The sequence below is a fragment of the Centroberyx affinis genome, unplaced genomic scaffold, assembly GCF_046629955.1.
Source record: "Centroberyx affinis isolate AG114_WGS23_722 - 3 ecotype Tasmania unplaced genomic scaffold, CSIRO-AGI_Caff_v1 ptg004416l_1, whole genome shotgun sequence".
NCBI lineage: Eukaryota > Metazoa > Chordata > Actinopteri > Beryciformes > Berycidae > Centroberyx > Centroberyx affinis.
Genome location: NW_027282094.1, coordinates 1 through 25000, shown reverse-complemented (window position 1 = coordinate 25000; position 25000 = coordinate 1). Strand labels below are relative to the sequence as shown.

At 42.9% G+C, this 25000-nt stretch overlaps 2 protein-coding genes across 2 annotated transcripts in view; both read right to left on the bottom strand.

Annotated features, from left to right (window-relative positions):
* The window catches only part of lmln (leishmanolysin-like (metallopeptidase M8 family)), a 13770-nt gene extending 4448 nt beyond the window's left edge, over positions 1-9322 (bottom strand). Inside the window, exons 1-11 of the mRNA XM_071543939.1 lie at positions 9188-9322; positions 6693-6796; positions 5749-5779; positions 5428-5510; positions 4101-4218; positions 1968-2146; positions 1617-1722; positions 1106-1200; positions 790-907; positions 349-456; positions 1-55 (exon numbers count right to left, since the gene is read on the bottom strand). The exon at positions 1-55 is cut by the window's left edge and continues 133 nt beyond it. Of these exons, the coding sequence (XP_071400040.1) occupies positions 1-55; positions 349-456; positions 790-907; positions 1106-1200; positions 1617-1722; positions 1968-2146; positions 4101-4218; positions 5428-5510; positions 5749-5779; positions 6693-6796; positions 9188-9322 (1132 nt within the window). The remainder of the gene's footprint in view (positions 56-348; positions 457-789; positions 908-1105; positions 1201-1616; positions 1723-1967; positions 2147-4100; positions 4219-5427; positions 5511-5748; positions 5780-6692; positions 6797-9187) is intronic.
* Positions 9323-16983: 7661 nt separating this feature from the next.
* Positions 16984-23705, bottom strand: LOC139665002 (TGF-beta receptor type-2-like; the record flags this gene model as incomplete). Its single annotated transcript, XM_071543937.1, has 6 exons — positions 16984-17444; positions 19595-19722; positions 20392-20533; positions 20760-20897; positions 21026-21765; positions 23494-23705. Coding segments are annotated over 6 exons (1783 nt in total), but the record flags the coding sequence as incomplete, so codon positions are not given.
* Between the last annotated feature and the right edge of the window lie 1295 nt (positions 23706-25000).

The window sequence follows — 25000 nt, the reverse complement described above, 5'->3', positions numbered from 1 at the left end:
GCGTCAGGCGGGAAAACACGCGGTTCTGGGTGTGGGAGCCCGTCATCGCCTCGTTCTGACACAGAAAAGTTTCCATATTATTCACTTTTCATGATTTTGTTCGACCACAGCTCAGGATGAGAATAATGATCTTCATGATTCAGCAGAAAGAACGTATCCACTCTGCCACTCTCCTCATACAAAAAGGAAAAAACCGTTATTATTTGTTGGCCAATGCATGCAGACACGTTAAAAATATCGTGTTATTTAACATGTTGAATCACACATTAAATAACACTTATACAGACAGACACACACACACACACACACACACACACACACACACACACACACAGTGGGTGTGTTTACCTCCAGCAGTCTCTTCTCCCAGTGGTTGAGTTCGGTTCCCATCCCTCCCTGGTTCTCCAGCTCCATTCCCTCCAGGATTGGACAGTTAAAATGTCTCCGAGCCTCTTCCTGACAGAGAGAAGAACACACAGCTGGTTCAGCTCCTGAGAGCAACAGTCATAACAATAATCCCTAGATATACCGCTCCATTCCCTCTGTTTCCTCTCTCTGTATGTGACAGTGTTCCCTCTGTTTTCTGTAGCTGTGATGCTTTGGCCGTTTTAGTTTGACTCCTTTCCTTTTCTTTGGATACTTTACCACGATAAAACACTAACTCTGAGACTAGAGAGTTTGGTGTATACACAAACATAGACAAACCTGGCTATAATCATACTGTTATTGTAATTTACACACACACACACACACACACACACACACACACACACACACCCTGCTCCTTACCACGACTCGGGGTGTGACCAGGACGTGGACTTGGTGTCGGACCATCACTCCTCCTCTGATGTCCCACAGCCTGCTGACCCTCCTGATCACCGCCTCACTCCACTGGTACAGACCCAGGCTGGGACACACACACACACACACACACACACACACACACACACACACACACACACACACAGTAGACATGTTATAGATCAGTGGTAAGAAATCAGCAGCTACAGAGGGATGCTGCAGTATTCTCGTTGTGCGATGCTGACTGATGTTACAGCAGCACTAGTCCAGATCTCTCTACAGAACTGAACTGAACTGAACTCACGTCTCGTTGAAGGCAGGCAGGCCGCTGGCGAAGCGAGGGGTCAGAGGTTTCCCCTCGTCGTCGTGGTAGAAGGCAAACAGACCCGCTGAGAACCCCTGGTGGACAGAGAGGGGACAGCGGCTCATACTCAGATATCAGGAGGTTTCGGTCGCTACGTTTACAAGCACAGAGAATTCTTTTTTGAACTCGGTTACTCATTACTGGGTTGGATTAACGAGGTAAACACAAAAATACACAGATTATTATCAAATTTTTAATAAAAAGGCAAATAGCAGCCTGATATGTCAGAAAACTGATATACCGGTCCAACTCTAGTCTCCAGTGAGGGTAAGAAGGTTGGGTTTATAATAATCCAATTTTAGCCGTAAATTATGACCGGTTCCAGCGATGCAGCTTGGCCAGAAAGTTACAACCTAAAGCATCATTTTATAGAGTATAATAAAAGATAAATACATAAATAATTAAAATAATAAAAAACAAGTCATTCGGACTGAATGCGGTTTGTACTGACCAGAGCGTGGATGATCTCGTGTTTGACGGTGGAGAGCATCCCTTCAAACTCCTGAGGCTGAGAGGAGATCATGGCAGGACACAGGTTGGCATAGCCTGCTATAGGCCTGCAGACACACACACACACACACACACACACACACACACACACACACTCATATTAGCTTATTAAATTCATACATTACATCACACTATGCTTACATGTGTGTAAAACCATGGGAATACAGACTTTGGCCTAGTCTGGCATGAGCCTGGATAGATATGACAGATATTAAATTATAGCTATTGTAATTGTGTGTGTGTGTGTGTGTGTGTGTGTGTGTGTGTGTGTGTGTGTGTGTGTCAGTCCTACCTGTCCAGCTCTGCCTCCAGCTGGCAGTAGGCAGCGTAGGCGACGATGTTCTCCTGCCCGCAGCGCTCGGTGGTGACGCCGCTGACGTACAGGACGAAGTCGGCCCGCTGCACCCCCGGGCCGTCCGGAGGGCCGGAGGGGCCGCACGACTTCCCCGACTCACTGCACACCTTACATTGCTGGGACAGACACAGTGCGACTATAAGTAAGTCTGTGAAGGATTTTTAAAGGGGCACTAAGTAATCTATGAGCTTCACCGCCCTCTATAGGCCAACAGCAGGAATTGTAATAAGTTTTCTCCTCTGACATTATTCTCTGGCAGTGTTTTGTCTTTCCAGTTAAGGAGGAAAATGGAAACAAGACAACTGACAAGAAGAGAGCCTTGCCTTCCAGGTGACACTAGCAACACCCTGCACCATGACAACCACATCACAGCGGAAAACTACAGTCACTGCTGTGTGATTCAATGTTGCGTTGCGATCGTAAATATGGTTTCAGGTCCTGAAAGTGGAGCTGTTTCTCTTTGTGCTGCTTTTCTGGTGAGAAATCTCCCCGGTTGTGCGGATGTCGACTTTGATGTTTTAGTTATTCTTCAAGCTTATTACCTCCGCCAAGGAGGTTATGTATTCGGTGCCGTTTGTTTGTTTGTTTGTTTGTCTGTTTGTCAGCAGGATTACGGAAAAACTACTGGCCCGATTTTCATGAAACTTCGTGGAAAGGTGCAGCATGGGCCAAGGAAGAACCCATTACATTTTAGAGCGGATCCGTATATTGGTTGCACTTGCACATTTGCATATCATAGAAGACTGGACTATTGGCCTTGGCGGAGGTCTGCGCTCTCCAAGTGCCCTTCTAGTTTGGGGGTGGAATTGGTCTTAAATCTTATTTGAACAGCCAGTAAAATGGTCTTAACATAGAACTTACAGAAACCTGTAGTCACCCTGTTTATGGTTTGCACTTTTGTTTTTTCTCTCAGAAATAAAAATTGATTTTTGTCGGTCACTTTTGTCTTCCTTCAGATTTTGCTCAAAACACCGCGATAAAATCAACCCATGAACCAAGTGCCATGTACTGAACCAAACAATGAGCTGAATGTATTGTTACATCTCTACTTTTTAGCCTTTGCGGCTGAAATGTGTTGTGATGCCGGTCGGGGGCTGAGTGTCAGTATGTTGAAAGACATGCTTTGGACGCCTTTGGGAGGGAGGAGGTGATTTCTGAAGCGTCCTTCGGCCCTATAGCACCATGTTGTAGAAAACAGCTTCCAGGTCAAAAGTGGCCGGAGTTCTGCTTCTAAACGAACAGAAACTCTGTTCAGAGTCAGTTCAACATGTGACACATATCCAAAACTACTGGAGTAAAAAATGATTCAGAGGCTGGGGCTGATCAGGAGTTTTCTTGATCCTGCCATTCGTGTGTATTTTTTAATGAGATGTTTTGACACTGATGAAGACAAAAAAAGTGTCTACCCTTTTTGTAAATAGTTTCACTCCAGTGACAAATATCATTAAATTAGTTTTGTATTTTTCCGGACCTCTTCCTTCATCCGGTTTCATGAGGCGGCTCAGACCTCAGCCTCATGTCTTCAGTCTTCAGTAGCAGCAGCAGTGGGCAGCAGGACTAATATTAGCACCTGCCCAGCGTCCAGAGACCATAATGAGCTTAGCATCCTGACAATAACCTCCCTCCTCGCTGTTATCCTTTCATCCTTCTCTCTACCCCCCCGTCCGTCCTTCCTTCCTTTATCTGTCCATCATACCATCTGTCCCCCCCCCTGTCTCTGTTCGCTCTTTCTCTTCCTCCTTCCCTCCCTTTCTCCTCTCTCACTCTTTTCCTCCCCAGGTCCCTTTCCTCCCTCCTCGTCTCCTTCCCTCCCCAGGCGCTGAGATAAAAAAAAAACCAGCCCGACTGAGCAGCTAATCTGGGCTAAGTCCTCTGGTGAACCCAGCCTCTGCAGCTCTTTCCAGTGGGAGGTGAAGGTGTGTGTGTCTGTGTGTGTGTGTGTGTGTGTTGGGGGGGGGGGATGCTGAGCTGCAGTGAGCTGTTATCAAATCCCATTACTGGCTCCATAATCCATAATTTGGCGATGAGGCCTTGCAGCCACGCGGCCTGCTGCCAGCGGCTCCTCCTCACCTGCAGGTGGTGCTGTGGGACGAGGACCGGGCCGCAGCGGGTCACGTCTGCACACGCTCCCTGGCAGTAACGATGAGGGTCATCTCTCTTCCTCAGGTACTGGTTGGTCACACATTGTCTGGGACAAAACGCAAAACAGACAGTGGCATTAATCCTTTAAAATCAAACTGAGGTTCATTTAAAGCTGCAATAAGTGACATTTTCTGACCACTAGAGGGCGACAGAAACCAAAACACATTTGTAAATAAACTCACAACAAAGCCACTTCTCACCACAGAGGCCAGCCAAGCACAAGCATTGCAAAGCAGTGTGCATAAAGGCTAACAGCTAAGCTAACCGTACCTACAGAGAAGAGCTGCCAGTTACCCACTGTCTCACTGTGACAGATCTTTCTCCTGCTGAAGGTCACATGACCCACAATGACAAGTGAAGAGGCAGGTAGCAAGTTTACTACTTTAAAAAGTTTATTAACAAGTTCACCAGTTTAACAAGTTTACTAGTTTAACAAATTTACCAGTTTAACAAGTTCACCAGTTTAACAAGTTTATTAGTTTAACAAGTTCACCAGTTTAACACGTTCACTAATTTAACAAATTTACCAGTTTAACAAGTTCACCAGTTTAACAAGTTTATTAGTTTAACAAGTTCACCAGTTTAACACGTTCACTAATTTAACAAGTTTATTAGTTTAACAAGTTCACCAGTTTAACACGTTCACCAATTTAACAAGTGTACCAGTTTAACAAGTTTACTAGTTTTAACAAGTTCACTAGTTTAACAAATTTACTAGTTTAACAAGTTTACTAGTTTAACAAGTTCACCAGTTTAACAAGTTCACTAGTTTAAAAGATTTACTAGTTTAACAAGTTCACTAGTTTCACTAGTTTATCAAGTTTACTAGTTTAACAAGTTTACCAGTTTAAAAAAATGACTAGTTTAACAAGTTTACTTGCTCACTTCATCGATTCCTCCAGTAGGAGAATGTTTTCAGGGATGGGAGGAGGAGAGAGACGCTTTTTAACAGCGAGGGAGGAGAAGAGCTAGTTTTAAAAAAATGAAAAGCTGCTGAACGGAGCGGGAGGAGCTGCGTTCAGGAGCAGAATCTGACAACAAGCTTTAGAAAAGAGAAGAAAACAGCAACACAGCTGGATATTGATTTTAAATCATTATGTCTAAAGGAAATCTCCATATAACACACATTAGTTTCAGGATTGGTTAGAGGGTCTGATATCGCTTATTGCAGGTTTAAGCGTAAATGATAAAGGTTCCCCTCTAAGCTGTTGCATGTAGTATTGTACACTGTAGTCCAGCTGAGTCCAGCTCCTACCTGCTGAGCAGCACCGGCCCCACCCTGCGCCGCACACTGAACGCCCTCTGCAGGTAATCAATGGCCTGGGGAAACAGCTTATCCTGGGGAGGAAACACACACACACAAAATATATGTAAGAGTCAAATATGTTAACTGTAAATAGAAAAAGAAATGTTTTCCAAGCATTTTAAATTCTTCAAATGAATGTCTGACATTTTCCTTTGTTCATCATCTTACTGGCTTGTATAATTGTTTCATTTCTCTGTAAAGCATTTTGTAATCATTTCCAGAAGTGGCATACAAATAAAGTTCATTATCATCTTTGAGCAGTAACCTCACCTTCACCAGTCTTCTCTTGTCTGCAGGAAGCCTGAGGAGAGAGAGACAGAAACATCACACACACTGACACACCGCAGTCACAGGAACATTTACTGGAGAAAAAACTAAAGTGAGGCTACAGCATTCTAGTTGATTTTGGGGAACAGTTGGCAGAGGTGTGATGTAACAGTAAAAATACTTCATTACTGTACTTAAGTAAGATTTTCATGTATCTGTACTTTACTCAAGTTTTTCTTTCACTGAAGACTTTTTACTTTTACTCACTACATTTCAAAAGAAAAATCTGTACTTTCTACTCACTACATTTTCAAAACAGACTTGTTACTCTCGGGAAATCATCAACTGATTTTCTAAAAAAAAAAAATATTTTCAGTGTCAGACGGCTTCCATCCCTGAAGCAGCTGATCAAGAGCCAGATGTGATCGGCTGCTTGTTCAGCAAAGGGAAGAGGGAGAGAGAGAGAGAAGCAACAGGAAGAAGAGAGAAGCAACAAGAGAGAGAAGCAACAAAAGAGAGAAACAACAGGAAGGAGAGAGAAGCACCAAGAGAGAGAATTAACGTTATTGAATTCAGCTGCTAGAATTAACCTTTGTGATCTGAGCTGCAGACTCTTTCTCATCTGGGATTCAGAGGAACGCTCAACAGGAAACCAGTTTAGAACATTAGAAATGACTTTTTTAGAGAACGTCTTTTACTTTTATACTTGAAGTAAATTTAAGTCCACGTATTTTTATACTTTGACTTGAGTAAAGGTTTTGAAACGGTACTTCAACTTCTACCAGAGTATATTTTTAAATGAGTATTTGCACTTTTACTTGAGTAGGGAATTTTTTGTACTTCAGTGTGAATATTCAACACCAAATGTGCGTCACTGCTGTCTTCTCAGTTAGAAACGTCTCTGTTCTCCCGTCTCCTGCTATGTGGAGAGCAGCTGCAGGACTCACTGGTCGACGCTGGAGTCGTAGATGATCTTTATCCTCAGCTGAAGGTCTTCAGGGGAGCTTCTCTTCGTCAGCCGCTCAGACTTCAGGTGCACCTGGTGGACAACCTGAAAGAGGCCAGGAGCACGGTGAGAAACCTCCGATCTAGCGCTGTAAAATAACGATTATTTTCATTGTCGATTCATCTGTCGATTCTTTTCTCGATTAATCGATTAGTTGTTTGATCTATAAAATGTGAGAAAATGGTGAAAAATGTGGATCAGTGTTTCCCAAAGCCCAAGATGACGTCCTCAAATGTCTTGTTTTGTCCACAACCCAAAGATATTCAGTTTACTGTCATAGAGGAGGAAAGAAACCAGAAAATATTCACATTTAAGAAGCTGGAATCAGAGAATTTTGACTTATTTTTCTTAAAAAATGACTCAAACCGATTCATCGATTATCAAAATAGTTGGCGATTAATTTAATAGTTGACAACTAATCGATTAATCGATTAATCGTTGCAGCTCTACTCCGATCTCCGACAAGGAAAGCTTTGAGGATTAGAGAAAAGCTGGTTGGTTTACACATTTAGTGTGTACACAGATATTAGCTCATGTGCTGCTCATGTTTGGGATAAGGTGTGTTCATATCTCCATCACATATATCACTGTGGAATAAAACCTCCAGCCAGGATGAAGTGTTTACATGCCTCATATTCAGGTTTCTCATAAACAGAAAAATAAATTATCAAAGTTATTGTAAACAAAATGAAACATGCACAAACTCCTGTATAGTAAATGAACTGACTGACACCCATAAATTCTGAACATCTTACAACATGATGTCAATGGTTTTGCTTGCTCCCGGGTTCATGAATCATTTTCTGTACAAAGGGAGAGGATATCAGCTTACAAGCCAAAGATTATTAGGCTAGATCAAACTGTGCCAGAACTCCACCATAATACAAGGGGATTTTTTGGGGCAGTGTAGACGGGAAATTTTGCTTTGAGCAGGGACTGGGACCAGCAACTGGGACAAAGTTGCCTGAAATGTTGCCAGCGTTATCTTGGCTTCAACATAACATTCAGGCTTTTGTTTTGAGCTGGGCAGGCGGGACCGGCCTTGTGTTCCCACGGCAACTGAAGGAGGCCAGAGAGGAGGCAGGAGGCAGAAACGAGGCCACAGCGCCTGAGGAGACGTCTCACTCCACTTTCACAACAGATTCAATGACAGGAACAGTTCGCCTCCATTCAAGTAACAAGCAACAAGCAAAAGTTGAAGTAATGATAAGTAACTGATCTTTGGTGCCAGGTGATGTCACCACTTTAAACTAGGGCTGAACGATTTTGAAAAAATATCTAATTGCGATTATTTTGACTGATATTGCAATTGCGATATGATTTGCGATATTAGAGGGAATGATCATTTCTACATCATTATTCTCATTTTCATTGAAAAACGTATTAAAATGATTATGGTGTGATTTTTGTGGGGATCTGTACCAAACAAAGATGTTTTCTTAAGTCTGTAGAATATGATGTGTAGGCCAGGACATCTCTGCAGCATGACAGTATTTAATTTAAAATAGTATTTTGACACATTTCGCCTTTAACAAATATTGCGCCTCCTGAACAGATTTGTGACTCTGTGTCTCTCTTTATTGCTGGTTGCTGGGAGAATTGTCAGATAAATTGCTGCTCATCACAGGCAATGATCAATAATATTGCCCGAGGAGTTGCCTCAGTGCTGTTGCTTTAATATCACAGGAACATCTTGTTGCCAGGAAACATGGGAATTGATTTCTGACTGTCAGTATTTGTTGCATTTATCACCATGGTGGGCGGACAGGACAGCAGGACAGACTGGCCTTCCCACTGAATTAATTATACACATGTAGTTACCATCTTTAGCAGCTTAGGTATGTTATTGTTAGTATTGATAATTATTGACATAAATTTGTACAACTCATAAAGTTGTATTATGCTTGTTTTTATTATGTGGCTGATAATATTATTTTGTGGCACTGCTTTTCAAATGTATGAGAAGCCAAACTATTGAAATAAATAACTGTCTTAAGTAATGTGATTTGTTAGTATCCTCATAGTACATTGTAGTTTGGTTTTGGAAGGTGTCTTCCAGATACAATATTATGTTAATGTTATTGTTGCTGTTAACGCCAGGGTTTAGCTAGCTAGCATCAAGTTAGCCGGTTAGCCTGCTAGCTATGTGGATGGCAAATCTTGTTATCAAATCACAGTTAGCTAACTAACCAAATCATCCACTCTAACTCCTTCAGAAACTGCACACAAAGAAGCATGTCATTTGGGGATTCAAGTTTGCCTATAGTCGGTGTCCATCAAAAGACTTTAATATGCAACAAAGTCTAAACTATAACAAAACGTAAACAGATACGTTCATTGGGCACCACATCTAGCTAGCTGACTAGCTTAGCCCCACACACAGTACAGTGGATGAGTATCACTACAATGTAATAAGGCAGCCGTGTCAAAGCCTACCTCGCTGGGAGAGGGGACTCGGTGCCTGCAGGTGCCGTGACAGTTCACCAGCAGAGCCAGGAGGGAGACGGTGAGCGCAGGGCCGAGGAACCATGACACAGACGGCTTGCCGACCCAGCTCAGCCTCGGCCCCATCCTACGACCAGCCCGACTAGCTGGGTTTGGCAGCCCGATGTCAGCAGCACCACCGCCCGTCTGGTCCACTCGATGCTGGTGTCATTCATCGCTTGCTAGGCGGCTGGGAACATGTTAGCATCCCGCAAAACAGAAACATTTAAATCTGAAGAGATACCAGCGATGACAAAGCCGGACACACACCTGCAAATGCAATAAAGCCTCCACAGATGCGATGGGTCCTGGTTTGTTGCTAGCGGTCAGCTGAGAGGGGGAGGCAGAGAGCTCCCGAGATCGTCTATTGACAAGATGACTCACACAAAGAAAGATGCGTTTCTTAGAAAAACTACAAAAAACAATACCTTCGGTTTGCGTGTAATTTGGTTTAAATAAAACCCAATATGTTTTTAACAGAAGACAAAGACAACAAAAGGACATATCTTGCAACTTCCATTTATTTTATATTATATTATTCCATTTATGTGGAGGGTAAACCCACTTAAACTCTCAGTTTACCCAACCTTATATATGCGGATCCATCTTCCCTAAGACAAACGATCTTTGGTCTACCTAATCCAGCGTCTTCTTCTTTTATCGAATTTTAGGGCGATTAGCATCCAAAAGGTTGTTTTACCGCCACCAACGGTTTATGTATGAACAATTTTATAATTCACAAGGAAACTTTACATGAGATCACTTCAAACTAATACATTTAAACTAAGCGAAATGTTATCCGTTTAAAAAAGAAACTATACAACTACACTGACCACAACACTAGACTCTTTGGCATGAAATAACCAAGAATCTTTATTTACATGTATTCATTTACATATCACAGAACAGATTTTGTGTAGAAAAGTGGCATACAAAGTATTCTAGTAGTAGGTCTGGCAGTAGCAGTAGTAGTAGCCTAGTAGTTGTAGCAGCAGCAGTAGTGATGATAGATGATGATGATGATAAATTATAAATAAATATTTATATAGCACTTTTCAGAATAGAAGCTACAAAGTGCTTTGCAAACAGGCAGCAAAAGGAAAAAAGTAGTAATAGTAGGCTAGTAGCAGTGTAGTAGTAGTATACTACACTGCTGCTTCACAGCTTTGATTATAGTTACTTCAATAGTTAATTCACTATCTACATCTAGACAGCCATGAAAAGGACGGTGTACAAAATGTTTGGTGAAATTTTTTTCCCCTGTTTTTCCTTTTCCCAGGTTTTAAGGAAGGATCGCTTCCTGAGTGGATGATTGGTTCCCACACTCCTGACAGAGCGAGACACAAGCAGCTGAATGTCAGACTTCACAGAGAGACCAGTCAAATCTAATTAGCTCTGGATGGGTCAGTTTAACTGATGTGGAGTGAATCTCTGTCTGCTACGTGATTGTAATGAAAGGACCCCTGTGTTAGACAGATAACTGTCTGGTTCACTGTCCTTCTTTTGATCCATCCTCCCCTTCTCTCCATCTTTCTTCTTTTTTTCTTTCTTCTTTCTGTAACTCGGGTCATAAAGTGCAAATTCCAATTAGCATCCATTAGCATTACCATCCTATAGGCCTATTTCAGTAATACCAAGGCTGATAGATGAGTTTGCTCCATATATCCCTTTCAGGTGATGCCCCCCACCCCCTCTGGCGGCCATCTTGGAGGTCCTCAACTCTGTGAACAGCTGACTGTGTTTCTGTCGTCTCAACAGAATTGAACAGACGGTTAATTTCTGTCTGTTTCTGACTGAACTGATCATTTCATCACTGATCCATCTGATTGATTTAGTGTTTAGATAATGTCAGCTTGTTAGCTAGCTAACCATAGCATCTGGTCAGCTAACCATCACTGTCTTGTTGTTAACACATCTGATTAGCACACTAGCTAACGTATCTAGTAGCAGCTAGCGGTAGCATGTTCACATTAACATCAGTGTGTTTGCTGGCTAGTTAGCTAGCTAACAGTTTGTTCAGGTTAACTGAGCTGACTCTTCTCAAGCTACAACTCTTCATGTTTTGGAGTAGAGACTAGGGCTAAAGACAAGACAGTTTACTGTGTCACAGTAACCTACATTTGGAAACAAATCCACCTTATCACACTATTCACTTTTACTGAGAACGTTACTGAATGGATCTACAGCCACACCACAACAAGCTGACTCAGCTGCTCTCTGCTTTTGCCTGGTTGGTAGATTTTGACTTAATTAACTAACAGACAATTCTCTGATGGACTTCTATGATGGCACCATGTGGTTGGTAGGAGATTTGTGATGAAACTGCAAAGCTATACGCTAAATGTCCAAAGGAACACACTGGTTGAATAACCATGACAACACATCAGGCCAGTAGCAAACATTGAAGAGCTGAAAATGAGAAATCTTCCAACAAGCTATTAACTTCTAGATAGCAGGTAAGTGTATTTTCCTGTGGGCGGCTGGTGGTTTGAGATACCGTCCCGTAACCGTAAGGTCACAAGTGCAATCCTCACAACGGTCAGTAGGCTATGTTTCATCAGCAGCCATGTGTCCTGTCGGAGTGCTCTCGGGCAAGACACCAAACCCCCGACCTTCTCACTCACTCTAAGTCACTCTGGATGACAGCGTCAGCTAAAAGACTAGAAGTACAAATGTGAAATGTGCTGTAAATCCTGTATGATTCAAAGCGTTGACATTTGTGTTCTCACCGCAGAGAGCTGCTCCCTGGGCAAGTTTACAGTAAAAATAAACTCATGCAGAGTGTAGGGTAAAGGGCTGATCCCGACTATTCAGGAAAAAAAGACTCTTATTTCTTCCAAATATCCAATAATCCTCCATTCCAGGCCTCCAGTGTTTCCCTGCTGAATACAAGGCTATCCTGGTTCATTAAGTCACAGCCAATTCATTTCTTATTGGAATTAGATTCTATCAGGATTCTATCGGTAAAACAACTGAGAAATGTCTACTTTTTAATAGTTTTATTCCAAAATGTTGGCAAAATGTAACACTACTCTGACAATGCTGACATGAAGGAAAAACTCATGACTATTATTGAAGTTACCAGCAATCTTAAGCCCTTTACTACAAAATAGTAACATTATAAAGGGAGTAATCATTTAAATATAGATCAATGAACATTGTTTTATTTTTCCAAAATGGATATATGTGTTTTGGAATGAAACCCCTCTCCACTCGCATAAATATAATTTTGAAATCAATGCTAAAATTAACATCATGCTGAATGTGGTGTTTGACCAATAAATCTACACTACACTACAGTAATAACACTTTTGAAGGACATTTTGAAGCAGTTTGTGCAAATTTAATTGGTTAAGTCCGTTAGCAGATGATGTTTACTTGCACTCCATCAAAAGTTCATCTACCTTCAACTTTTTTGACAGGCTGGGTTGCGATGGTTTTACACTGCACTCCAATTCATCTCATCCATCAACGCATGTCTCAGTGAAATACATGGGACGTTGTCCATTTGTGACGTATCAAATGCGATGTGAACAGGGTCTAAGTCATTATTATTGCCGCATTCAAGTTTTGTAAATCATAGTAAGTCTTCAAAGTTGAATCCATGGGTTTATTTGTGAGCAAATCGTTCAGCAACAATCCAAACATGTGTTTTGGTTTATTGGTGTTCAGTGATCAGCTCAGAGCAACAGTTAAACTGAATTTAACTGAACTGTAGTTTTCCTCTTTCATCATAACTGGGCGTTTCTGCTTAGTTAGCTCTGTGTTGTGGTTCCTGACCGATTCAGCCCGGACCCAAATGAGAAAGTCAGTCTTGTCTCACAGCCCAGGCAGATTAAAAAATGCCTGGTCTCTGCACATGTGGGGAACCACCAGAAACAGGCCCGTGTCCCACTTTGGGTCCCAACCCCTATCTTAAGACACAGTGTTGTAGAGTTTTGGTGGTTTTCAACTTCTTTCTTGTTTGTTTCTTCTCTGGGAGTGGATATTTGCATTTTACACTATTGTCCCGGCACAAACTTGAGCTTTTAGGAAGCCAAATTCTCCAGAACTGGAGAATGTTGCTGCAGTCTTGTGTTTGTGTTGACTGGTGCTGAGTGAGGAGATTCTGTGACTTCTTCACCGGCTGGGGCTGATACCTGAGTTTCCCTCTGGGATTAATGTAGAACATCTCATCTTGTCTCATCTCATCTCATCACATTACATTACACCACATTTCATTGCATCACATTTCATCTCATCTCATCTAATGCCATCTCATCTCTTCACATCTCATCCCATCATCTCACTTTGTCATGTCACGCCACATCACACCATGATTCATCGCATTTTATCATGTTCCACCAAATTTCATCTCATCTCATTTAGTCCATCACATTTCATCATGTTCCACCACATTTCATCTCATCTCATCTAGTCCATCACATCTCATCACGTTCCACATTTAATCTCATCACGTTCCACCACATTTCATCTCATCTCATCACATCTCATCATGTTCCACCACATCTCATCTCACCTCATCACATCTCGTCATGTTCCACCACATTTAATCTCATCTCATCTCATCATGTTACCACATTTCATCTCATCTCATCTAGTCCATCACATCTCATCACGTTCCACATTTCATCTCACCTGATCTTATCTCATCACATCTCATCATGTTCCACATTTAATCTCATCACGTTCCACCACATTTCATCTCATCTCATCACATCTCATCATGTTCCACCACATTTCATCTCATCTCATCTAATGTCATCACATTCCACATCTCATCTCACCTCATCACATCTCATCACGTTCCACCACATTTAATCTCATTTCATCACATCTCATCACGTTCAACCACATTCCACCACATTTCATCTCATCTCATCTAACGTCATCATCACGTCATCACATTCCACATTTCATCTCTGCTCATCACATCTCATCACGTTCCACCACATTTATTCTCATCTCATCATGTTCCACCACATTTAATCTCATTTCATCACATCTCATCACGTTCCACCACATTTCATCTCATCACATCTCATCACGTTCCACCACATTTCATCTCATCTCATCTAATGTCATCACATTCCACATCTCATCTCACCTCATCACATCTCATCACGTTCCACCACATTTCATCTCATCTCATCTAATGTCATCACATTCCACATCTCATCTCATCTCATCACATCTCATCACGTTCCACCACATTTCATCTCATCACATCTCATCACGTTCCACCACATTTCATCTCATCACATCTCATCACGTTCCACCACATTTCATCTCATCACATCTCATCACGTTCCACCACATTTCATCTCTTCACATCTAATCCCATCACCTCACTTTGTCATGTCACATCACATCGCACCGTGATGCATCACATCTCGTTCCACCACATTCCATCTCATCTAATCTCATCAATCTCGTATAATCTCATCATATCACATTACACCACATCTCATATTCTCTCGAGACGTTTCATCACAACACCACATCTCACCTCATCTCATCAGCTCACATCTCATTTCATAATTTTGGGGACAATTTTAAAACTCGCAGCAAAGTTTTGAAAACGGATCTTCTACTGCAGAGCGAGGCAGAATCAACAAGAGACATCAAAGTTTATTATGAAAAGAACATCATAGTTTGAAGAAATTTTCCATCATAAAATCATATGAACAATGGTTTTGAGTATCTGTGCCTTCATACAGAGTTTCATGCTGGATGGAACAGTGTTCTTAGTTACTGGATAGTCCGTGGTGTTCATATTCAGTAAATCACAAGTAGTAACAGTATTGGAAGCTGTTTTTTAGATTTATTGGTAACACTGATAACATTGCACTATGTATGTGTGTGTGTGTGTACATAGGCTACATTTATGTAGGTACAAAAGATCTGATTTATAATCTGATTTATGATATATAACTCTTTGGCACATATTTTCTCATGACTAAAACAAAGAAAATCACAAATTTTCTCCCGTGTAGACAAGATCCAATTTTGTACCATAAAGAATTAAAACTCAGATTTTCTGTTCCGGTGTAAATATAACCTCACATTTACTTTCCACAGGGCAGGAAAGAGCTCTCTCTCCTTTTTATTCATACAAGAGGACTATAGCAGATAATCACAGTAGCTATTGAAGAATAATACCACAACAAAATGGAGACCAGCTCCTTCCAATGGAAACATTTTCATACAACAAACCTGTATTTTACTGTACATCCTCCCAGCAGAACCAGTCTGGGGGACGTACTGTACATTATCGTCCAACAGGTGGCGCCATTAAAATCCTCACTGTGTCTGGTCAGGGAGGTTTCAGGTCAGGACACGCCCGTTCCCATTACACCTCCTGTTCATTGTTTGAGTGCAGAAGTGTGGAATAAAGCAAACGCACCTGTTATGAAAATGAGAGTGCTGAATCACTCCAGGCACAAACACTGAGTCTGTCTTTGGTTATTTCTGCTCTCCTCTGCTTCAGCTGACATGTCCGGGACGTCCCAAAGAGAAAACATTCAGCTGTGTAATAATCTCAGGTCGTATTGTGTCTGTTGGGTGAAAATGGCTGCGTTCACACTGCCGGCTCAAAATACACTTTTTTCCCACTTATGTGACATTGTTCTGAGCTTTTGATCTGAACAGAGTAAATGTGTGGGCTTTTAACAGTCTGGACAGCAAGAAATAATAGATCACACCAGAGGCTAGCTTAGCACAAACCAAGGGATCTGAAGTTTATCCATATTTTACACTGATGTTATTTTCTCATGGCACTCTAAACAGGTAAAACCCGCTTTGAATTTCCTGAATTTCCTCTTTAAGACAGACTAATGAAATCTATTTCCAGCTGTGGCAATGCAAATGATTCTTGTGGACATTCAGCCTTGTAGTGACTGACCATGTAATAACCGCCGGAAAATATGGCAACTTGTCAAAATGTGATAAAATATCCCTCTAAATGAAATTGAAAATTCAATAAAAACTGTTAATGTAATAAATTGCTGGATAACATAATAATACCTTCAGACTGATATTGGAATAATTAATAAAAAAAAGTGCTACACCCCATAAAATATAATATATATATAAAATATATATAAAATATAAAAAAAAAATATATATACATATATATATATACACATGATATATATACTATATATATGTATGTATATATATATATACATATATACTGTATATATATACAGTATACATATATATATATAGTATATAGATCATATGTATATATATATGTATATATATATTTTTTATATTTATACATACATAATCAGTCTGAAGATGTTATTACATCTTATATATATTATATATATATATTACTACATTATGTAATAACATAATGTAGTAATATAACTTCATAATAATTTAATGTAATTAAGAAGTAAATAAGTTATTACATTATCTGACAGTTGGTAACTTTAGACTCTAAATGGGTTGAAAACTTAATAAAAATGCTGGATAATGTAATAACATCTTCAGACAGATACTGTAATTTTTCTTTCCTGATGTAATATATTACATCAGGAAATTACATCATTACATGCAATGCATTACAATGCAACATGCTTTTTTTTTACTACAATACCAAGATATTATTACATTATCTGGCAATTTATGACATTAACAGTTGTTATTACGTTTTCTACTCATTTAGAATATTTTGACAAGTTATTCCATTATCAGTTGTGAGACTGTTGGTGGAGAAATAAAAGATTTAAACAGGCAGAGTAAACACAGCCAGCGACAGGACTGTGAGGTCCGCTGCTCACACCATAGAGCCGTGCTGAACCAGGGAATCATGGGATACTCCGGTTCCTCCGCTCTCTGCGTCTGGACGAGGGACCGCCGAGGAAGAGGAGGAGGAGGAAGAGGAGGAGGAGTGGAGGGGAGGCGTGGGAGGAGACGAGAGAGGAGGAGAAGGAGGAGGAGGGGCGCTGTAAACCGGGCTGGTGTTCGTCGCCTCCGAGTCCATTTCTCTCTCTTCCTCTTCCTCTCCCTCTCCTCCTCGCCCCAGCTCCTCCTCCTCCTCCTGTTCTCCTCCCCCTCTCTCCTCCTCCTCCTCCTCCCTCCGCTCCTCCTCCTCCTGCTGCAGGGCACTGAAGCGCTCCACCACGCAGTGAGCGGTGAGCCGGGCCTCGGGGTCGTGGTCCCAGCACTCGGTGATGGTGGCACAGAGAACGCTCATCCCCTGCAGGAGAGAGAGAGAGAGAGAGAGAGAGAGAGAGAGAGAGAGAGAGAGAGAGAGAGAGAGAGAGAGAGAGAGAGAGAGAGAGAGTCGACTGGAGTTACAGAGAGATCAGACAGGAGGCGTCTCTCTCTGCTCAGCCACAAAGCTCCGCTGTGAGCGTCGCTATAGCAACAGAGAGAGGAGAGGTCAAAGGGCACAAGGAGCGTTCCAGAGACACAAGGACACGCCTACAAAGTGCGAAACTCTATTCAATTTCTATGAACACCACAATAAATTGTCATTTTTTGTCATTGCTTTTTCATAATTTTCTAATAATTTATGAGAAATGTATTTGGTGTAAATAATTTGTTGTTACCTTTTCACGGTTGTCAAACAACAGCAGGAGGATCTTTAAAATGTTTTTTTTTTCTTGAAGTCTCAAAATGCTTCATGACTCCTCTCTTGAACGGGAGTTTTCTAGCTTGTTAGCATTTTTTGACTTAGATTATAATGATCATGCAGTTGTTTAACACAGTGGTTCTCAATGTGGGGTCCGGGGACCACCAGGGGTCCTTGAGGGGGTTCCAGGGGGTCCCCAGCAAATTGATGAATTGTTAAACTTCAGCATTATTTCATTTACAAGAAGTTAGCACAATTAGAGAATGTAGAAGAATTAATATTTTGATCATAGTTTCACTGTTATCTCTCTACCTACAATACAGACAGTCATGGGATTCTGGACAAAATCATATCTGACAATAAAAATATTCTCAGATTTGGGTCTGAGAGACACAATCTCATCAAATGGGGGTCTGTGGCTCTAATGTGGACTTAAGTAGGGTCCTTGATATGATATATATATATATATATATATATATAAAGGTTGAGAATCACTGGTTTAACAGATACATTTCATATCAATTATTAGAACACAGAAAAAACAACCACAGAAAATATTGATTTATTGTTTTGCTCATAGAAATTGAATAGGGTTTTGCACTTTATGGGCGTGGCCTATCTGAAACATCACACCATTCTTATCATTCTGGTTGCTAAGCACCACAAGGTCTGACCACAGCTTGCTAGCTGTCCTATTACCGTTCACTATCTGACCTGAAGCAACAAAGGAAATAACAATACTGAAAATAAAAATGGAGCAGAGAAAGTTAGCGATGCCTCGGCTTGTTCTAAAAGGAGAGGATGAGGAGTATGGGGGATGTGGGTACATGACGAGGGAGGAGAAGAAGGAAGGGAGGGAGGGGTGGAGAAGAAAGAAGAAGAGAGGAGACAAAAATTGGAAAAGGAGAGACGAAGCAAGGGAAGATAAGATAAAAGAAGAAGAGAGGAGGGGGGGAGAGGAGAAAATAAAAGCGAAGAGACACAAATGGGAGGAAGGGAAAAGGGAAGATGGGGGAGAGGAGAAGAGAAAGAAGAGTGAAAGGGAGAGAAGGCAAAAGAAAAGGAGAAGAGAAGAGAAAAAGAGTAGAGAAAGAGAGGAAAACATGGAGAGAGGAGAAGAGATCGGTTAGAGAGAAGCTGGATCTCCGGTGTGATCCCTGACTTGTCCTGCTGCTGCTGACTCTCTGCCAGTCTGTCTGGATCAAGTTCTAGTCTGTTCATCTCTATCGCCTTTTATAACAGTGCGTCTCAAAGCAGCGGTTCTCAACGTGGGGTCCGGGGACCACCAGGGGTCCCTCAGGGGTCCCTCAAGGGGTTCCAGGGGGTCCCCAGCAAATTGATGAATTGTTAAACTTCAGTATCATTTCATTTACAAGAAGTTAGCACAATTAGAGAATGTAGAGGAATGACTGTTTTGATCATAGTTTCTCTGTTATCTCTCTGCCTACAGTACAGATAGTCATGGAGTTCTGGACAAAATCATATCTAACAATAAAAATATTCTCAGATTTGTGTTCTGGGGGGTCTGTGGCTCTAATGTGGACTGAATTAGGGTCCTTGATATGAAAAAGGTTGAGGATCACTGTCTCAAAGGATGAATGATACAGAACAAACATCAGGAAGAGCAAGACACAAAGACAGATTTTAGATTAAAGACAGATCAGGTATGCAGAATCTGTATCTGAGTGTGTGTGTGTGTGTGTGTGTGTGTGTGTGTGTGTGTGTGTGCGTGTGTGTGTGTGTGTGTGTGTGTGTGTGTGTGTGTGTGTGACCTGGTGCTGTGTCCAGGAGGAGGGGATGTCTGGTCGGCCTCGGTCTCTCAGCACCAGGTCTCTCATGCTGTCCACACACGGCTGCTCACACACCCTGGAGCCAAACGCCGGCTCGTAGCTCTTCACCTCTGCAACACACACACACACACACACACACACACACACACACACACTCATTAGGTGCATCATTGCGTGGCCTAACTTCAAACTCCTCAAACCACTAGTGTCCATTAAAAGGAAGTTAGTCAGTCTGCTTGTCATTTATCAAACACATTTCCTTCATGATTATTTCCTTGTGCTGCAGCAAAACAACACACACACACACACACACACACACACACACACACACATAGAACCAAATGAGGACACACTGCAAGGGAAACATATTTTTACACATTTTGGTTGGCTGAGACGACTGATATGACATCATGCGGGATATGAAGATTGAAAGAAATAATGCTTTGCTGAAAGTAGAATAAATTTGATCTGATATCGGTGCTTGTTAACCTCGTTTATCCGTCTTTTTATTTACCACGACACAGAACTGGATTTAATTAAACTGAATATAACTGAGAGAGAAACAGGCAGTCATGTGCCACATGGTTTTTTTTCTTCATGGTTATAAAAACAAACTGGGGCCGGACACTTTCTGGAAATTGATTCACACTGCAGGAGCTCAACTGCAGTTTACCATGAATTCTCGGTTCAGTTCATGAATGGACCAAACCCTGACACACACACACACACACACACACAGACACACACACACACACACACACACACACACACACTCGTACCTCCCACAGCGTGGCAGCGGGAGGCCATCTCCCACAGGACCAGGGCCATGGAGTAAACATCCATCTGTTTGAAGGCCTCCAGGTCTTCCAGGTTCACTCTGGACTCCAGAACCTCAGGAGCCATGTAGCGGGCCGTCCCGACCTGGAGTCACAGTTTGAGCATTATGGGTAAAATACAACACAATACCAATGTTGCAAAAATATTGACACCAAGTCACAAAAAGTTCCTTCCTTTTACATGAAACAACAAGTTTAGGTGAGAACGATGCGTTTCGCTTCAGGTTCGTAAGCCTGAACAATATAAAGTTGCGTTCTGTTTCACTCTGTTGTTTCTACTCGATGAGGCGCTCTGTGCTGCAGCAGGTCACCTGGCCACTGTTGGCGTAGTCGTCGACGGTGAGGGAGAGGTCCAGTCTCAACGCCAGGCCGAAGTCACACAGAGCGCACTCCCTCCGGCTCTTCACCACGATGTTGCTGCTCTTCAGGTCCCGATGGGCAACCGGCACCTGCAGCGACACGGGCAACCGGCAACAAGCAACCGTCAACAGGCAGAATTTACAGCGCGACTCCAACCGAATTCACTATAAAATGCATAATGACTGTAGAAAATGAGCAGACTTCCAGAGGTCGTTACCTTGGGCACCCTGCTGGGCGTGGTGTCGCTGTGGAGATGGGCCAGCCCTCTGGCGATGCTGCCTGCCATGGCGACAAGCTCCTCCCAGCTCAGAACGTTGGCGGAGAGGAAGTCCTGCAGGTTCCCGAGGCTGTGATAGGCCAAAACCAGCCAGTACTTGGTGTGGGCGTGGCCCGGCGGGCCCCGCTCCTCGGCCGCCAGGAACCGAACCACGTTGTCGTGCTCCAGCTTGGGGTCGGAGAAGATGGAGCGCTCGTTCCTCCAGGAGGCGTACTCCACGGCCGGGAACACCTTCACCGCCACCGTCTCGTAGCTGCTGGCTCCGCCCCTCTCCCCCTGCAGCAGGTGCGCCCTCCACACCTCGGCGAAGCGCCCCTTCCCCACCAGGGCCTCCAGCTTGATCGGCAGCAGCTCCGCCGTTCGGCCCCGCCCGTCCGCCGCGACGCCGATGTCGGCGAGAGACGGCGGCTTGGCGTTAGACTCCTCCCTCCCCCCCCCGGGCCCCGTCACGCCTCCTCCTCCCTCCTCCCTCCCTCGCCCGCAAGGCAGGTCCAGGGCGCGGTAGCGGTCCGGGGCGCGTTTGGTGGGCCAGTCGGGGCGTGCCGGCGTGCCGGGCTTGCCGGGGCGGCGGGTGCGGTAGAGGTAGAAGGTGGCGGTGGCGACCAGAGCCACCAGGACAGGAGGCACCAAACTGACCACGACCACCGGGATCACATCCTTACTCTGCAGCTTGGAGAAACCTGCAGGAACAGGACAGATGAACAGAATCCATTACATCCATCCATCTGTTCATGCATCAACCAACCCATTTATTTACCCATCCATCCATCCATCCATCCATCCATCCATGTGTTTATCCATCCATCATCTATCCATTCATCCATCCATCCATCCATCCATGTGTTTATCCATCCATCATCTATCCATCTATCCATCATCCATTAGGGATGGGACGATTCAATATATCTCAATACAAATTATGTAGTAATCACTAATGAGACTCTTGACCATCACAGTTTCACAAGCTCTCCATCCAAATTATATTATTGTTATACTTTATATATATACTTTGTAACGACATTTTTAAATTGTTGTTTACATTCTAGCAGCCAATGGCATCGCTGGAAAGATTTGAGTCTCAGAAATAAACAGAATTCTGCACAGTCAGACTTTTATTTATTGATCACATGGTATACTGATCTTGAACCTCAGATCACGTACCGAAACGTATCATCTCAACCATCCATCCATCCATCCATCCACTCACCCATCCATCCATCCATTCATTCATCCATCCACCAATACACCCACACATTTATCCATCCATCCATCCATCCATCCATCCATCCACCAATACACCCACACATTTATCTATCCATCCATCCATCAATCCATTCATTCATCCATCCACCAATACACCCACACATTTATCTATCCATCCATCCATCCATCCATCCATCCATCCACCAATACATCCACACATTTATCTATCCATCCATCCATCCATCCATCCATCCATCCACCAATACACCCACACATTTATCTATCCATCCATCCATCCATCCATTCATTCATCCATCCACCAATACACCCACACATTTATCTATCCATCCACCAATACACCCACACATTTATCTATCCATCCATCCATCAATCCATTCATTCATTCATCCACCAATACACCCACACATTTATCTATCCATCCATCCATCCATCCATCCATCCATTCATCCATCCATCCACCAATACACCCACACATTTATCTATCTATCCATCCATCCATCCATCCATCCACCAATACACCCACACATTTATCTATCCATCCATCCATCCATCCATTCATTCATCCATCCACCAATACACCCACACATTTATCCATCCATCCATCCATCCATCCATCAATCCATTCATCCATCCATCCACCAATACACCCACACATTTATCTATCTATCCATCCATCCATCCATCCATCCACCAATACACCCACACATTTATCTATCTATCCATCCATCCATCCATCCATCCATCCACCAATACACCCACACATTTATCTATCCATCCATCCATCCATCCATTCATTCATCCATCCACCAATACACCCACACATTTATCTATCCATCCATCCATCCATCCATCCATCCATTCATCCATCCATCCACCAATACACCCACACATTTATCTATCTATCCATCCATCCATCCATCCATCCATCCACCAATACACCCACACATTTATCTATCTATCCATCCATCCATCCATCCATCCATCCACCAATACACCAATACACCCACACATTTATCTATCCATCCATCCATCCATCCATTCATTCATCCATCCACCAATACACCCACACATTTATCTATCCATCCATCCATCCATCCATCCATCCATCCATCCATCCACCAATACACCCACACATTTATCTATCCATCCATCCATCCATCCATCCATCCACCCTATCTATTCACCGTTGGGTCCCTTGTCGAAGATGAGCCTGTCGTTGCATTCGTGTTCGCCCCGGCAGCCGCAGACCAGCATGGCTCCGTCCTCGGCGGGCTGGGGGACCATGTGACACTCCCTGGAGGAGGCGTTGAGCAGCAGGCCGGGCTCCACGCCCTCCAGAGGCAGAGCGGGGTGGTGGCACAGCGTCTGCACCGTCATGCTGTCGTTCGTCTTCCTCCTGGGCGCGGGGCGGAGGAACACGCGTGTGACAATGCAGACGTAAAAAGAAGAACACGCTCTTTCACGTAAACACATATACACAAACATACACGTAGCATACACTCACTACACACACATATATTTGTTTTGCTATACTTGTGAGGACTTTCCATTGACTACATTCATCCCCTAACCCCAGCCCAGTTGGTCTCAAGGTGTCGTTACCATTCATTTGTATTTACTTGAGTCCAAAAAAACCTTCTTGGCCACATATCATGCGGCAAGAAGTGTCAAAAACATATTCAATACAGATACAGATATATGCAAAAAAACAGACACTTAAAAGTTCAATTTTTGGTTAAAATCCACTTAATATATCTCAGAAATGGAAAAGTCCACCATTCACCCTATAGTGCACTTTGCTGATATTTTACTGAAGCAGAAGTAAAAGTTCTGATGTAAAAATCTCTTTCAGTAAAAGTAAAAAGTGTCTCATTTAAAATGTCCTCAGAGTAAATGTTCCTGAGTTCCTCTTTAGAACAGAGAACGTTGTCAGCTGTGATCTTTTCCATGTGATTCTAACAGGAGAGAGGACAGAGTTCACACTAGATTCTTTTCACTGGAAACATTAGAAATGAGAAAATAAAGTGCAGAAACAAAGTAAAGTCAGATTCCTCTTCTCACTGTGAATGGATCCACAGTTTGTCAGTTTATGTTGATCCAGTTTCTGCTGCTGATGGAGAGACACACAATCTGTTCTGTGATGGATGGGATTTAAAATGGACTGAAGGGAAAGTCAAATTACTCACTTTAAAGTACACCAAAAAGTTGCTAAATTACAGTAACTTGAGTAAATGTAATTAGTTAACACAGTCAGTAGTTTGTTGTGTATGAAGTCAGAGTCTTTTCTTTAAGCGGCTCTCAGAAGATCCGCTGTCAACTTTGACCTGGATAAACGAGTGTTTTCCCCTCCTCTGTTCTCCAGTATCAGCTCCCTCTCTTATCGCCGGCTCCCAGCCTCGGCTCCCTCCAGCCGGCCGCGGGGCCGGCCCGCCTGACGCCGGCAGGAAATGAGAGGGGCGCAGAGAGGGGGGATCCCAGCGCAGCAAACCCCCGCATCAGCAGAAAGTTTTCCAGTCGTGAAGAGAAGCAGCTCGTGTTCCGCCGCTCCGCTGTGTTTCTGAACGTTTACAACAGCTAGGTTTCATCAGGCTTCGAGCTCCAGAGGCTCGCCACGCTCGGGTAAAACTTCTAAAACCGAGTGAGAAGAAAGAAAGAAAGAAAGAAGGAAAGAAAGAAAGAAAGAAAGAAAGG